This window comes from Pollicipes pollicipes, unplaced genomic scaffold (assembly GCF_011947565.3).
Source record: "Pollicipes pollicipes isolate AB1234 unplaced genomic scaffold, Ppol_2.1 Scaffold_4295;HRSCAF=5057_pilon_pilon_pilon, whole genome shotgun sequence".
Classification (NCBI taxonomy): domain Eukaryota; kingdom Metazoa; phylum Arthropoda; class Thecostraca; order Pollicipedomorpha; family Pollicipedidae; genus Pollicipes; species Pollicipes pollicipes.
Window position 1 is genome coordinate 30,298,188 of NW_023596461.1, and position 17,617 is coordinate 30,315,804.

The following is a 17,617-nucleotide window of genomic DNA, read 5'->3' on the forward strand; positions in this document are numbered from 1 at the left end:
GTTCGCGTTGAATTTGCAAAACTTAGGGGGCTGTTTCTTTCTGCTCTTCAAAGTTTCTAAATCGGACGATTGTAGCTGTATGGATCCAAGTAAAACTTGTCCCGTAACGTTGATGATAATGCCCCTTCCTTTTTGTAGGGGGACCTTTTCCATTTGAAGTACCATTGCCATGTCCCGCTTCCCCCAGATCAACTTTGTCCCGACCATCCGGCCCTGTCCCTCCACCTCAGAGGCGTGGTAACACCAGTGGCAACTATCACAGGCGGGCACGGCGCTGGATGCTCCCGGCGCCTTGCTGCGAGTCGTGCAGACGTTACAATGCCTCTCGATGGAGGGTATGAGGTGTAACCAATTGATAACCAGGGATGTCGTTTTTTTGTTCCGTTATGGGGCTATCTTCCAACTCTGGCTTCCCAACCTTAAGAGGAAAGCGGGCCAAATCGGGTAGAAACCTGTTTGTTGGCATAGTCAGGAGGTGGTTTACGTCATTTTTCCATTGCTCAGGCCTCCACCCCTCCTCTCTCAACTTATTTTGCGTCCCTGACTATTGGAAACAGTAAGCAGCAAGTAGCCCAGCATCTAGCCCAGGTCGAACAAGATTGCATGAATGTTATTGTTACATTCAATGAATAAGTTATGTCAGACTGGGAAAGCGGTGCGGGCGCATATAAAATCGAATTATGTTCGAATGCACAGCAAGCTCGCCCTTGCGGAATGTCAATACATATCTGGATTTGACAATCATGCAGGAGTCTAAAAGGTAGATTGTTTCTTGTTGGCTACTTTACGACGCGATTCGGGCGACCTGGTTGCATGAACGTCAGAGCGGTAGGTGCATACTTAAGCACAAGTCTTCAGGGAGAGTGATGAGCAATCAACGGAGTAAAATGCTTACGTCTCCTGCAAATCTGTGGTGACGAGGCCATATTTTGATGACCTGAAAGAGAAGACGTTGAGTTTTGGTTGTAAAGATTTTAAAGAATGTTTTGGTTGGATTAAACAGAATGGTATCCCGGTTAATAACACATTTCGAGAAAGGCCTCTGATTGACCGGATGGGCTTTTCAGCCCTATCCGGGCAGCGTTTTAATGGATGACGGAGTCAGAATGCACAGAATTGACTTGCACATCGATAAAATGCTCATCACAAACGAATGTACGAACAGAGACTGAGTCTCGACGTTGCCGACTTTTGTGGGGGAGGCCAGGTGCCAGCGCACTGGCGCTGTAGCGCCAAGCTGCAGTGTGCCCGTCAGGTGACGGCGATCTTGTCCTGCACGGAGGTCGGCCCGGGGCCAGGCCGGCGGCCGGCTCGGCTCGGCTCGGAGGCCGGCGCTGCCGCGCGGCCCGCCTCTCGTGACCTCCGATGGAGTCGGCACGGTTCGCCATCTGATCGATGACGGTGCTGCGGCCAGCCGCCGGCCCGGTCACTGCAGGCGCTGCAGAGACGGGACTGCCTTCGCCGCCCGTCTCCGGGCCGGCTGATCGGACAGCGACATTCCAGGACGTCCCTACCTGACCCGCCACTTCCTCGCCTGCAGCTCGCAATTCAGTCAGGACTGTGCCCCGGCGCGTGGCCTTGGCTGACAAACGCCGTGGAAGCAATGCACCCGGGACGAATAATTGATGATTAAGTGATTGAATGAAGACTGAATGGCTTCCGTCAAAATTGCGACCTAAAATCAGCGGCGGTCACTGGCTGAGGCCAGGTCACAGAGTTAAACCTCAGAAGGCATTTGAACGCCTACAATTGTTTCAGGGGATACCCGATTATGCTGCAAGTTGCAAGAGCGATGCGCCATTGTAAAGACTCCAGTTTCTCTATCAAGCTTTAGAAACATTTCGACGTGGAAAGCTTTTGATATGTCCATGTTCTTCCGATGCCATTGTTAACCGTTCTTAAGAGATCTTCCTTATAAAATGTTATTATTAACGCCACCCTTAGCATTTGACACAATCATAATACCCGGACATTTATGGCTCTAATCCTGATCGTGATCCACGGAAGTGGTTGCATGTTGTGAAAAGTGAGTTATCTGTCCCATATCCGTAATTTACTGTTTTGTAGGGTAATGAGAAGCTCCATCTTCAATTGTGCGCAATTTGATAAAATGAGTTGGATGTAGCTGAACAGTGAAAATAACGAAAGTTATCCCCAAAGCTGTCATTTTCCCATATTTTGTCTACTTTCCACTTAAGGCGGTGCTGGACTTCCCCTGCCCCCCCCCCCCCCCCACTGAAGACAAACACTTAATAAAAGAGTACCAAAAACAAAACACTGGCATACATCTAAGCATGCATTGTTTGTTTTTTCAACAGCAGGGAAATGTGCATCCATGATGTGAATGACTGAATACTACCTACTTGACACTAAGCAGACTGCTGCTCTCATTATTCATTAGTAGTCGCCTTCGTGAAATATTACACCAAACAACATCTTTTCATTTATAAGTCGTGAAATCTTTCCACTACCCATAACAGAAACCCAACATCGTTGTAGGATAAAAGCTACTTTGAATCTGTTCAATCCGTATGGACTGATAATACCTAAAATCGGGTGCCGTCCTCATCCGTGTGCAGCCCAGACCGTCTGGCACCGTCCAATCCGCCCCACAAAGTCGTCTTCTATTGACAGTTCAATCCAATCCGCCCCACAAAGTCATCTTCTATTGACGGTTCAATCTAATCCGCCCCAAAAGTCATCTTTTGTCGACGGTTCAATCCAATCCATGCAACACGCTGCTTTGGGCTGCCAAGCGCTCTCTGCGCGGGCGGTGCCGGCTCGGCCCAGGTCGTGCCGGGGTCGGTGGCCCGTACGCCACGGCCGTCCATCTCGCCTGCCGTTTGGCATCCACACAATTCCCAGAGTGCTCGATACTGACCAGACGGGCCGTGGGAAGTGATTATCTGTTATCCTGTCAATGTTTTGGTAGCAGTTCCATCACACACCGACCGCGAAAAGGCAATTTAACACCCTTATCTCTCGCAGGGTCAACATACGTATGAATGGTAGTCTGATTTCCTGAACCTAGTCGCGATGTCTTCGGTCTGAACTTATGGACACCGAGCTGACGCCCGAGACGTGTTTGACAGGTCACGTTCGCATGGTTACCTCTGCTGGTTCCCATCTCTTTCGAAAGCAGAAGAACAGCTGTGGTCTTACCCTTAACCAAGAGTTGTTTCCCAACCTTTGCAATCATTTGTGCTTTACGTTTTAACCTAACGGCCCAGTAGCATGCGATTACATTGACTTAGCATGACACAAAGAGAGTACAAATACTACAGCTGATCAGCTTTGAGCGAATGCTTACTGAAAGCATCTACATTGGAAAATATCAGATATCTTTGTCTGGAAATATATTTTTGACCCACATTAAGTCCTCTTTCCCTTCAGAATATTGCTGAATCGCGCCACTCCCGTTAGTATTATCCCTCCGACGTCGGAAAGTGGTAACAGGCAATTATGATCTGGACCCATCTGCACTGTCCCGATTCGACCAGTCAAGACGAATGAGAGCCGTCGCTGATCTAAAAATGATTTTTCGCAACGATAGAAAATCTAGTTTGACAGCGGTATCCCCGATTATTGTCTTCAGCTGATAACTATAGCCGCCACACAGAGCAACACTAGCGTGCAAACTTGAACATCAGGAATCTTGGTGTCGCCGGCCGGTTGCGGCGGGATAGCCGAGACAAGGACTTCTGCGTTGTTTGTGCTGGGCCGGCCGGGCAAATCCGTGCCGGCACCGCGGCGATGCCGACGCCGAACTGATAGAAAGGGAAACACGCTCTTGAGATTGGGTGGAATCCCGAAGGGCCAAATATCAATGTCAGGTTACACGGGATATTATATCCTCTCAACACGGCGGTTTTTCGCAGGCATATCAACGGAGATTTGTGACCTCCTTCCGAGATCCGATTATTTTCTGCTAGGATAAACACTTAATCTAGGATAATTACTGCTACGAGCACAAGATAAGGTAACCATAAGGTAAACATCTATGCTAAGCACTTACATTCAGGGTTAACACAATCAAGGATAAGCACCTGCATCTAGTGTAAACACACATTTGAAGGTACTGAAGCAACGGAATTGAAAATGATCACGCGGGACAGTTCAAAATCACACGATATAGAAATAAAAATATAATTGAGGACGGTGAATTGGGAGATAGAAGTTATAATATGCCATTGTTACCAACGTTCCACGTTTTTACATGATGCATTTAGCGACATGAATGTACTTCTGGATACATTACTACGCATAAGCTTTACAAAAGAATGTAGACCTGACGAAATGTCCTAGATGCACACGCGTTTACCAGCATATGCAATATGGATGCACCGAGGTTGTATGCCCCTGGGATCGCCATGTTTCTAGCCTTGTTCTATCTGCTCCATGGACCGCTTTAGAATCCAGGTATTCAGCCAACAGGTGCATGCATTTCAATTTCGGGCTAATTATTCTGATGCGATGATCAAGAGAGAAAACGCATGTTACATCTGAACTGAAGTGAGATACGCATTTGTTTTGAAATAATCCTACGATATATTCAAATGCCTACCTGCTATAAGTCACATGGACAGCAGAGGGGGGGGGGGGGGGGCAGATGTCTCCACTTCCCATTTTTGAGATACGTGCGGTGCCCTTTGGTTTTGCATGGGCGGCAAGGAAGCCATGATGTACAAATTTTGCGCAAACCCATATGTCCAGGACCTGTCAGCGCTGTAACTTTATTTGCTATTAAAGGAGCAGCTGAAGAGCATGCACGTGCATCTTTTACCAGAGTTCTGAAAAGCAGCACAAGATATTGATTTTTACCCGTATTCGAAATTACCAGCTGTGGCTCAATCAGAAACTCTGAAATGTAAAACATAGTTATTTGTTTGATGCTGGTCCATTTAATCCAAGCATGGATTTTCCTTTCCCGTCAACCTATATTTCAATTGGGTATTTAGGGTCATAAAAATGAAAACCAGAATGTCTGGTCTGTGTCCCAGATGAATGTTTAGAAATATATCCATACAAGCCGGGCTCATAACGAAGCTCAATTAAAAGCGGTCGATTAAAAAAGCTTCTGTCTCTGAGCGCCTGGACGATCGCGGCATTCTGCACACTTTTTCAAGGCAAACAACATGCATCATAGCAGATTTTCAGTCAGTCAGTCGGTCGCCAAGATTAGAAGAAGTAAGGCTGTAACTACACGGACAATTGCAGAAACAACAAAGCAATCAAGTTCAATGCTCCCAATAGTATGCATTTTCTCATCACCAACATGAACTGTATTTGTGCCAGCTTTAGGGGGCCGATTTAACTTGGCTTCCTGCTGCACATGCTTAGGGGAGATGTTGCAATCATTATGGAAACGCAACATAACAAAACTAAACGGAATAAACAAGCATTACAATCAGAATGACAAACGCTGCGCCGGGACAGAAAAGTTGTCGACGATGAACAAAAGTAAGTTTGAGAGTATTATTAAGCTTCTAAAGAGTGACTTTTCATACCATGTGCGAACCTTTGTCTCACCAAGCGTATTTGAAATTTCCCGGAGCATCCTTCGCCTACCTCAACCAGACAGCGCAATGATATTTGAGGTTTGCCTTCTGAATGATGCACCCCTTGCTCGTCCGCACGCATCATCTGGCCATCTTTTAGCAATTGTTGACTTCTCAGATCTTGAGTGCAAGCACTGTTCTAATAGCATATTGTAGCAGCGCATTGTGCGCGGGTTCGCGGGTTCGACAGCTGAACCTATAGTGGAGAAGCCCTGAGGATCAGCGGTTTCTAAAGCAATATGAGCTTAGCATTGATTATCCGAACAAACCAACAAAAAACAAATCAAAACCAACAAATCAAACCACTTGAACCTGCAGATACAGCGCGGTAATGTGGATCAATCTAACCAGAAGAAGAGCCGCACCAGACTTGTTATGTAAGACCACTTGCGAATCCCTATCCGACAGTTTAGAGGATGGATTTGTGCCCACGAAGGTGTCACTGGCACCTGAAGATGGATTTTTACCCACTGGGAAGGTGGCACTGGCACGCAGGACATTCACAAGGCTCTTCTACATCAGCCGCTACCTACGTAAACCGCCAGGCTGCTGAGATGCTTGAGAACAAACTTGGGTATTTCATCGGTACAAGCGCCTCGCTCTTTTCTTCTTCCTTCTTTCCCTAAAACGTTTCCGCAGAACATTGAAAGTCACTCTGCTCGAAAGCCCTAGAAACTCTTGATTGCTTTCACGCCACCACTATTGTTCCGTTATTGGAACATTCATGAGCGAAAACTAGTGTTATTTCTTATCTGTTAACGAAGCCACCTCTTGCTGCAAACGCAAGCAGTGGTAGTGATGACATCAGCCTGTTCGTGTTTGGCCAAGTTATCGATGTCCGAGTTGTTTGCACCCACTCCCGCACAATCGCTTCACACGCCACATCATTTATGTCGTGTTTTTTACAACAGGCGTTTGAAGCTCTGGAGGGTCTACTGGCTGAAAACAACATCTGCATCGCTGTAAAAGAGAAGCTGAAGAAAGATTCGGGGGTTGCCAAGGAGACGGCCTACGACACGATCGTGCAGCGGCTCCTTTCGAAGGAACGTGCGAAAGGTCAGAATCTAGCCCACCGGGCGGCGTAGTTCTCACGCTCATTCAGGCTGTTTTGCTAGTAGAGCGGAACAAAGTCGCCACCGACCTGCCATGATCCACAACATTAGACCGAAGGGGCAGCGACAGCGCGATACTGAGTGCATGTCTGATGTGCTGAAATTGTGATTTGCTGAAATCGTAGCATCACGTCAAGCGAGTGTTCCACATTTGTATGGAGTTTCGAACTGAAAAAATACCTTAAACATCATTCGGTGCAGTTCACAGCACTGCCCTTCTTAAGAAATAAATCCTTCTAGCTTCTGAGCTAAACGCCCGCGAAGATTTGCATTCGTTTTCGAGACTAGTTCAAAGTCACCCAGTCATTCATGACGGTATTCGCTAAATAACGTTATTACAATCCTGTTACTCTATTGACAATGCGACGATTGAAACCAAAGCCAATATAATTATCGATTCGTTGATATCTGACATTCGTGAGCACTATTTCGAGATAAAACGGCCGTCAACCGGCGGTTAATCAATGTGGTACAAGATATGATGGCATAATCAAACATTGAGAATTAGATTTGCTGAACAGAAAAGTTGTGTTGTTTAAAGTAGCCTTTTCCACTTAAAATCACACCAGTAGCTATAAGAAAGCTCATTCCATTCTAGCTGATATTTACTTTAATATCTTCAAACGTAGAGCATCCCCTTTAAAGCGAACGGAAAGTGTAAATCAAGGTCACATGAGAGAGAACAGCGTGTAAGCCATGAGCGAGGACATTACCTTACTTTGCGTGGTTTAGCGACCCGACTTTGGGGCTCGCTACGTCGGACGAGCCCGTCCCGCTGGCAGCAAGATCATGAGAAATCAGATGTCAGGTCAGAGGAGGTTAGAGCTGCGGTCTCCAGGTGCAGCTGACGTCATCTCGGTCACGTCGCCACTGGTAGGACTGCGCTGGACGACGGGCAGCTCATGCACTGTTCCAGTAGCCACTTTGTGGATCAGTTCCGTGAACGCATTCGGTTCAGCTGTCACGCCATTGAGATCCTTGCTGCTGCTGCAGCTGCTGCTGCACCTGCCGCAGCCGAAGCTTGTTCGCATGCAGTTGACAAACGAATCAGCGAACATGCTTCTTGTTGCCTATGTGAAACAGCCGGCAAACGCCCGGTAAATAAAAGTGTTCAGTGCTTGCCATGGTGCCATCACACTCAGGCTGCAGCATACTGCCAGTTTTCTGAACTGGTCCGTGGTCTGTGTGGTGAAGTCAGTGGTGAAGGAGCTACCGATTTGCAGGATATGATCGACGACAAAAATGAACACTTTTGGGAGCTATTTATTGACACAGTTGCAAAAATGGAGACAAATTGCAACAAACCATCCCAGTAAAATGAAACTAAAGCGTTCGTTGCAAAGTATTGGTATGTATTGGCTGCTGCTTGCAGCGTGGGGTTGTGCAGAGCACATGTCGAGGCATTGCCGTGTCGATATGTGGACACATTGGACCACAAAATGCCGCCAAACATAAAAGCTTCAATCAGGATAGCAGGTAACATAAATATGCTACAAACTATACTATATCAATGCTGATGTCCCAGGCCAGCTGCTGAGAGGGATAGCGGCTTTGAGATAAGAGGGTGAGTATGGCCGGGGTAGGCTTCGCACACTGTCTCATGCACCGCAGATTTAGTAAACTGTTGGCTTGACGCCGTTGATATAACGAAGTTGTTCAGTGCATTTGCAAGCAACTCTATTCACATGGATAAAACAGTGGTAGTAATGTTACTCCTCAGAGAAGAAAAACAGGAGAATCAAGATATAGATGCGTTGATTTTTCAGCAACATGCCCTTATCGAAACTTAACTACTGCTGCTATTCGTTTCGATAAAAGCATGTTGTCGAAATATAAACGCATCTATATCTGCATTCCCCTGTTGTTTTTTCCGAGGAATAAGGCTTTTACTTCTCTCTTGTCCGCGTGATATAGCGTCTTTATTGTCATAATATTGCATATAGATCTGATTGAAGGGGTTTGAGTTCTTCAAAAATATCGTGTGCATCTGCTGACATCAACCTTGTGTTGGTTTCGTACTAGATCCCTTTAATTGAGGCGAAGGGCGGAGGAATATTTTTAAAAAATTGGGGAGGGGGGTGTAGGCTAAGGGCATACACAAGGAACTGAAACTGTGAAGAAAGCCTGCGGTGACGAGGTGGTGAGAAGCGTTGGAGCACATTGTGCGCTTTTGAAGGGAATATTCTACGTTTAAAGATATTAAAGTAAGCATCAGGTATGAGAGGAAATGTACTCACTTAAAATGTTATTGCTATGGACAACAAAATTTCGCTTTTAGGAAACACGTTTCTAAAAACGTGGTTTTGTGTTCTTATAGCATGTTTTTTATGTGAAAAATACTGTGCTGGAAGGCAAGATTTATCTTTTGAGGCCATGACACATAGGTGGTTCATCTGATTGCTAACGTTTTCGTAAACAGATTCTTCTCAAACGAATATCCCATGCCGCACTTTTCGTCTTGACCTGAGAGAAGAGGGTGTCAGATACCGGACAGTCTGTCGTAAAATGCATTAGATCCAGACCTGAGAGCGGATCAGAGTCCCAGGCGATTCCCTGAAGAGGCCTTCCAGGACTTCCCTTTACCCGGGCAACGGGCCTGAGCTCCTCCTGGCAGTTGTCATCCACGCCTTGCTTCGGGTACTGCCAGAGCGCTTTGTCTGCCGGTATTCGATAAGCCATTTACGTCGACCCTCTCCCCTCCTCATGCTCTCACTGTGGTCTCAACTGGCTCGGTGCAGATATGCCTGCTTGGCAGCGGGTCGTACCAAGCCACGTTGAAGCGTCGGGAGATCGCCAGTCGGCGCTCCGATGACGTGTGGGGAGATGGTCGGCTGACGCCTCTATGACATGTCGGGAGATGGCCAGTCGGCGTCTCGGCGACGTGTCTGGCGGGCTGGGGCCCCGGCGACTTGTCCAGAGATGGAGGGTCGGCGCCCTGGTGACGTGTCGGGAGATGGCCGGCCGGCGCCCCGGTGACGTGTCGGGAAATGACTGGCCGGCGCCCCGGTGACGTGTCGGGAGATGGCCGGCCGGCGCCCCGGTGACGCGTCGGGAGATGGCTGGCCGGCGCCCCGGTGACGTGCCGGGAGATGGAGGGCCGGCGCCCCGGTGACGTGTCGGGAGATGGCCGGCCGGCGCCCCGGTGACGTGTCGGGAGATGGCTGGCCGGCGCCCCGGTGACGTGCCGGGCGGACAGTTTCCGGCCTTCGCGTTGGGCCGGGTGCTCGGTTGATTGCCATCTAATCGGGGCGCGGTCGCAGGGATGATTGCGTCCAGAAACCAAAGACAAAAGAGCAGCGACTGCAATGACCGCCCTGCGACGACCGTTCGGCCGCTCTGCACATCGCCTCAAAAGCGATGCAGAGATCCATGGCCCAGTACCGGTCTTGGAGAACCGCTGGTGGTTATTAGGTTGTTTGGGTGACATTTTTCTTGTGTGTTATTTCAATGACTTAGAGATGGGACCCTCCAATGGTTGAGAACATAAAAGGATAATATACCCCTTCGGTTCTCAAAGCAGCGCTTTCATCAGGACGCATTTTGTTATAAGGTTTCGTTAATTCGACTTTTTTTCTCGCAAAAACGAAATTAATTACAATGAAAGGGGCATCGTGGAAGTGGGCATTACTCAAAGTCATCGCTGCCAAATTGGTGGCGTCCTGTCTCGGGAGTGTGGGCCACTCCTCTTCCACCTGTGCCGCCGTGCTGCGACTACCACCAATCTAATGTTGCCCCCTACCGATCTTGTCTATCCCACCGGGGGCTATGAGCGGTTGTCATCTTCGGGGGCTGTGGGACCTGACTGTATGCCACTGCATGCGTGGCGCAAATGTTCTATGTTCTCGGGCCTCATCGTCTAATCTCACCACCGTCTTCATCGTCATCTACAACGACAACATCTCATCTTTTGCTGCGTGTATTTTCCCTTCCTTCTGGAAGATTTGATTCTTTATTCCATTTCCCAAATTTGGCTCTTATCGCACTGCCAGCGCATGCAGGTGTCGTCTCACCTCGCAGGCCATGCCCATACTCTTCTAGTTCCATCACAATATGCATACAGACCATGTTACTCGGCGGAGGACGCCCTTGTCGACGCCGTTGTATCGGTGGTACGTCAGATGGACGTTGGTCACACCGTCACTGTCACTTCGATTGGTCTCAGCCGTGCCTTCGATGGTGTCGACCATGACGTCCTACTGACAAAGCCTCAACAGCATGATGTTGAGCCGAGTTGTTTCAAGAGCTGCCTTGCTGGCGGGCGGCAGGTAGTGAAAAGGGAGTTTCTCTCTCTTTCCCTGACTCACGGCATCTCTAAGGGATTCCTGGTCGGTCCTATCCTCTTCAGGCCTATGCCGATGATACCTAGCTTATCGCTTCCGCTCTGAGGCTGGTGCCAGGAGCTGGGGTAAGTTAGGAGAACTGCTTTGAAAAATAAAAAGAGGGGATTGGAAATCTAAAGAAAAGGCTGCGTAGTTTCATACAGCTTTTAAGACCCGATACATTGAGGGGCACATGGAATAAACATCAGGGGACTCCTTACCTTTCGCGGTCAAGGAGCCCCGCTGGTAAGACACAAGGGGGGGGGGGCTCCTTTCCTTTCCTGGTCGGTGGAAGGAGGGCCTTTCCATCCCATTTCGGGGTACATGGCGACCACTTTTCTGGTAAAACCGTGACCGGAACCCCTTGAATGATCGGGAGGTCCTCACAGGTATGCATCACACAATGCTCTGATCCCTCACGTAGGAGGCCACCTAACACAGAGCCTTCAATGACACCAAAGGTTTTCTCACCACTCATGGGTTCCAATGAATGACACAGGGATTTTAATTCACTTTATCACACCCCTGGCCGAAGTTGGACGCGAGAGCTCCCCGTTCGGTGCTGGGTTCCATTGGCTGACACCAGGCTTTTCCATTGTCACATTGTGAACCCTTTCAGTGTAATTTATCAGAAATTTGTCATTGTCAGAGAGCCTCCGACTAACGTAAGGGACCCACTGATATTGGGGGGGGGGGGGGGCTCGTTCTGTGTCGCTATTCAGAAAATGGCTAGTGACCGGCTCTAGGCCCTTGCTTGCAGAGGATCCCTATTCAGTATTGTGAGGCCCCTAATTTTTCCAGGGGTTCCGACCAATGCAAGAGGCCTTTTTACTGCTGTTTGCCTACCCCGCCTTTTTCCTGTGCAGGAAATGGGTCGTGAGGTCGACGAGGGTGGACTGCTCGCTATTGGTGACGTTTGATCCAGATAGAGGACCCACCTTGTTATCTCAGAGAAGCTTCCATCGGTCCAGCATTTCCTCCGATATTCAAGGACGCAGCCCGCCGGGCCGGGGTTCTTTCACCCACGTCCTGATAGGGGCTGCAGTCGAAGATCATCGCCAGCATTGCGGGTCAACATCTTACAGATATGTCGCATAATCATACCCAAATTTGCGACAGAACCGACTACTTCTTCCAACTGGCCACCTCTGCCACAAATAAGCTCTTCTACTTTAGCGATACATGATAGCAAGCAAAGGGCAATCGTAATCGACCCAACCCTAACAAAGTTTTCGAAAATTCAGCGGTTATTGCGCGCATCCATCAGCAAAACCTAAATTAAATCGCTGTCTCTTATATCCATTTACAGCAAAGGTGCAGTTCTGCAAAATACGCTTTCGAGGGATAAGCATGAGAAATGGATTACCCTGAACCTATCCCCAAAATATACCAGAAAGCGGGCTCCCTGTGTTCTTGACCCACTTTCCGTTCAAAGTAAGGGAAGATGGACCTTCTCAACTGGAAACATAAATTAAATCGCTGCTAATATTTCAACCTCGACGGTCTAATTGTGAGAAAGCGAGTGTGATTTTACCTGTCCCTTGCACACATATTTGCCTTTGCCACCGCGCTCAGCCATAAGGTGCTTACTGTTGCCACCGTGATTAATGGACTTAGTATATTTGCATGTTTTAGGCAAATTGTTTTCAGCAGATTTTGATGTAAGCTGCTGTTAGCACATTTTTATGTGTATCGATCTTCCGTCAATTTGAGAACAGTGGTAAACAGAACATTTCTAAACCGACTTAATTTGAAATAGGAACAAATAATCCATATAGGATAAATGGGCACCAAGGCATGCGTTTTACATCAAAATGTTTTTTTGAGTAACCATGTGACCGCCTTTGGCTATTGTCTTAACGGGCTTATTTTGTTAATAGTGCTTAGAGGTTTTAGCAAAAATTTATGGGTGCCTGCTGAGAGAGGACAGGCAAGCCTATCTTCAACCCACCGTGAAATGAAGAGAATAAAGGAGGGCGCTTTGACACCGCTAATGCTCACAATCGGGAACGTCAACCGTACATAACCCTTGCGTGTGTAAAAATAAGAACATGCTTTGAAGTATAAAGTGTGAACAAAGGTAGCAGTCCATCACCATCTGGACTGATTAAGCAATGTTCAACCAGCCTTCCCATGAAAACCACCGCTGTCCCGCTCATCCCGCCCGACATCCGTCTTCGAATTCTGTCGTTGGAAAATCCTCCACGTGATCTAATCCCACCTTACATTTAACTCCTCCAAAATGAATTAATCAAAACAATCCTGCTCGTTTGCAGCACCCTAGCGCTTCTGTAAAAAAAACTCATTCATTTAACCATAACATAGCTGGACGCAATCCAGCGCCATCTCCTCCGTAACGACGCGTTTAGTTGCCATTGACTTTACCCTCTCCTGGGGATCGTACATATGTCATATGTATTGTCAAAAGGTGCGACTCAGTCCTCCTCGATCGCATGAGACCTTCACCACCCTCCTATCCAGTCTCACTCGTCCGTCATGTCGTATAATGCCTGCCGGTCTATGGTGGGGCTGCAGCGTGACACCTTAACAGAGTGCAAGTGCAAGTATCTTTTGGGCCAGAATGATAACCGAAATTCACCGCCGAGATTCCATGTCACTGACTGTCCAACCCTGTGTTGGCGCGGTGTAAGTGGTCTGGCATAAATGTTCCATATCTAAGTCAAATATTAGGCCGTTTGAATCAATATACATGACGCAATACGGTCATGATAATTGGCGTTTGGAGGGGCAGCTCACCTATGCATCATTCTTATTAATGTGTTTTATCAAGAGCGTTACATTGGAAGGGCAGGAATCATTTGACACGATTCTCTCCAATAACCCGAAAGTGATGACGTTTTCCTTTGGCAAGGTAGTGCAATTTTAACACTATTTCATACAAAATGTTCAAAAAATTTGATTCCTTTTTCACGGGGGTTTTTCTAAAACGTGCGGCTTAATTCCTGTTTCGGGTAACATTGACTCTAACCAATCAGTTGCCGTTTGGCAGTTGTCACATGCCAGTTTGAAAGCTCCAGCTGTAGGTCCATGAGTCCTCCTATCCGGAATGGCATGTCAGCTATGCCAGCTAGGAATTGTGTGTCATGGAATTCATGGAGACGCCCAAGAGGCATAGAAGATGAAACACAATGTCCAAAGTTATACCATGGAAGTTACTATAAGTTGATAGAGTCTGACGCCATGACATCCCTGATGGAGCTGTGCAAGGGTCAGTCAACTACTCCATGTGATCTTGTCATGCATAATAACGTCTGAAACACTTAAATACTCTGTCTTGTATGTAAATATCTCGTTGTTTGATCCCCCCACCACATACGACGTGAATGCTCGTACACTTATTGTACTGCTTGAATGAAGGTTCATGACGGAACATAAATATATGGGTATGTCCTTCGTTCCTCTTCCGTTACCAACAAGGAACGAGACCGCGAGAAGAACCCTTATTCATTCGATGCTTCGATCTATCCAATCTAGTATGAAACATGCATTTTGTCTGATCTAGTCTACCTTATCAAATCTAATGTACCTATCCAATCCTGATATATCCAAGTGATCTAATGTATCCATCTAATCTAATGTGTATGTCTAACATAGCGTAACTATCTAATTTAACGTATCTAGCCTAATCCAATCTAGCATATCCTACCTTATCTTACCTAAATAAATATATATTTAAGCAATCATCAAAGATAGGCTAACAGTGAGCCCTGAGTCCCTTTCCCCGTATGGTGGCTCCGCACGGACGTCACCAAAGTTGGCCCCAAAAGCAAATCAGTGCTGCTGGGAACAGACAGCAGACGGCATGGCTCCCAATAAATCGCAGAAAGACGTAGTCATCCCCTTGTTCGCCGCACAAAAGAAGCTAAGTAAAATCTTGGTAGGGAATCCTTGACTTTGATACGTGGTGCTTGTGTCATTCATTCAGAGGAAAGCAATTCCAATGCGTGGTAACAGATGTACCCTCAGAGTCAAAACAGTAGAGATAAACCACCACGCTTTTCCCGTAGGTGTCTTCTACTGCCTTCCTCGAAGCTGCTGCCGTCTTCGCTTTAGGAGAAGGCTTTGAGGGCGTGGCATGTTTCGCTGAAGAATAATTAGCAGTCGTATGGAAGCCTGAAACGGAAAGAAGGAATGGTACTAGTCATTCTGTTATTCCAGGGTGATCCCATATGAGATAGGCTGCAGGAGTTAGACGCTGCCATGCGTTGGCTCTTGTTCCTCCAGAAATGGCCACATTTCGTACGGACCAGGCGGCGTTGCAGTTATGCATCAGCTGCCGCAATGGTAAATGTGGTGCATGCGATTCGGACCAGAAAGCGACCTGGGAGCTGAAGGCGTGTTCTGCGCTTTCAGGGATGAGCCCGTTGAGATGGACCAGGAGGTGTTGTATATGGTTTTCACGAACAAGGGAGTTTGATATGGATGGACTCATCTTCAGGGGGGAGGGGCAGGAACCCGCGTGGGTCCCCTAGGGGCAGCACCGAGAGGCTTCGTAGAGTAGAGCACTTCACAGATCTGATCAATTTCACGGATAGTGGATCCTTCTGCGGGCCGGATTAAACCGCGCCAGAAATTTCCACCAAAATTTGGATTAGGACCCAAGCGAATTTTCAAATCTGTCAGCCTACACAGATTGAACGCATTGAAAGCGAATGAAATCAGTGTCCTAGAATTGTCGACTTTGGGTGTAAAGCAACATCCTATGAGGAGGAATTTTTCACTCCTTTTCCCCATATTTTATGTGAATTTTTCACTCCTGCCTGACATTGTCTAATTGCAAATGCCGAACCCCTACTTCCCTTTCTGAGGTTTTCAGATGTCATCTAAACCGAGCTCACTTGAAACCACCAAGCATAAACGAGGCTCCACAGAACCTGGACACCTATGGCTATGTCCTGCCTCACCTACATCTGAATCATGTCTATGTATCCACAGAGCAAGGGCGCCAGGATACCTCCAAGCCCAAGAACCCCAGCGACTCCAGCCGCTTGTTCGCATTAAGTTTGGTTTGTTTACAAAATGCATTACAATCGGCAGTTGTGTGCCAAATGCAAGGTTTTCACGCATCCCCTATTTTTTCGTCTCACCACAACACGAAAGCAGAGCCTAGTGCAAACACCAGCAAGGCCTGATAGATAATTTTACTCCACGTATTTATTTTTCCCCGAGGAAACTTGACCACTAAATTGCATCGCTCCCGAAATGCAAGAGTGAAGGTTTCAAGAAATGCCTCCCAAATTAAATTTACAAGATGAATATCACCATTTGAGCACTTATTTCAACAGATTTTAAGTCGAATCAGCTGATTACAAAGTTTTGCCAGAAAAGTGTCAGTGTTTACAGTTATCTAACTACTTTTATTTTTCTTGGTATCATGCGAGTGTGATGCCACTTTGTCCTTCCTTTCTTTTGGATTGCCTTTAGAGATACCATCCGTTGCTTAAAATATTGACCAATTTCTATGCAAGATTCTCCAAATGCAAACTTGTACGTATTTCATACATAAATTGGATTAATTCGCCAGCCGCTCAAGCATGTTTCATATGCACCCAAGAGTGAACAATTCACAGGGAATGAAGGAGACAATTCGAAGCACGGAACTTATTTTTAACGCCATTTTTGCTCCGTAAACCCCTCGTTTAACCGTTTTCTTGGTTTATGGCGGTACTCAATAATGATAAATCTAAGCCTTTCGAGTGTCCAAACTCACCAGGCTACCTGACAAGGCCACCCTAATGCTGCCATACAGAGCTTTGGGTCAGACCTGACACAGCTAATATAGAAGTGCTTGATGGCGATATTCTGCCCTCTGGAGATGTTGATCATGCACACCTCTTACTTGTTTCGCATTTCAGTCTCGTAGGTCGGTGGGCATGATTAATATTTATATTTGGGGGTGAGTGGCATGGCATTGTCTGCCAGCAGACCATGCAAAAGGCACTGACTTTTTGTGCTGGGGGAACAGGAAGAAGGCAGTAAGCCTCCTGTGAACCAAGTAATTGCTTTCCTTACCTGCTTTCAGCACATGATTGGTAACCAGAGATAGACATTTTCTGTTTCAATCAATCGAGTTTTGTCGTAAGACAATTAATGATGCCACAATGCATGCCATGGAACTTATTATGTTCCATATTCTTGATTATTTGCCCCAAATTTCTTGAAGTGGCCCCTCATGGCTGCTTTAACCAGATGCTTTCTATAGATGTCATGGTTCGCTGGCTGGCAAATGACTGCACTGCACGTTTGTACTATATTTCTAACACGGGGATACTCAAAGCTGCATAAAAATTATAATATGAGTTAAATATTAGTATGTATCAAGTGGTCAGACCATTTCATTTAAAATGTGAAGCCAACACGTCAAACTTTGTCATTAAGTATGAATAAACAAGCCTAAATAGATACCTTTGTTGCAGATGAGAAGACAATCAGCAATACTTGCATGGTCATCTAAAGGTTATGTTACTTTTGGAGAAGAGATTGTTTTGTGGAGCATACTGATTATTGCCCTTGACATCGGTTAACCATGGCAATCAAAATAAGTTGTTCAAGGTGATTTCAAGTATGTTGATTGGTGTGTTGTCAACTTTATCTGATGTCAACAAGC

General features: G+C 46.8%; 1 protein-coding gene across 1 annotated transcript in view; it reads left to right on the forward strand.

Annotated features, from left to right (window-relative positions):
- LOC119097417 (metabotropic glutamate receptor) overlaps positions 1–17,617 on the forward strand; it is a 194,481-nt gene that overhangs the window by 61,935 nt on the left and 114,929 nt on the right. The window contains exon 8 of the mRNA XM_037220459.1: positions 6,470–6,614. Coding sequence (XP_037076354.1) covers positions 6,470–6,614 — 145 coding nt within the window. The remainder of the gene's footprint in view (positions 1–6,469; positions 6,615–17,617) is intronic.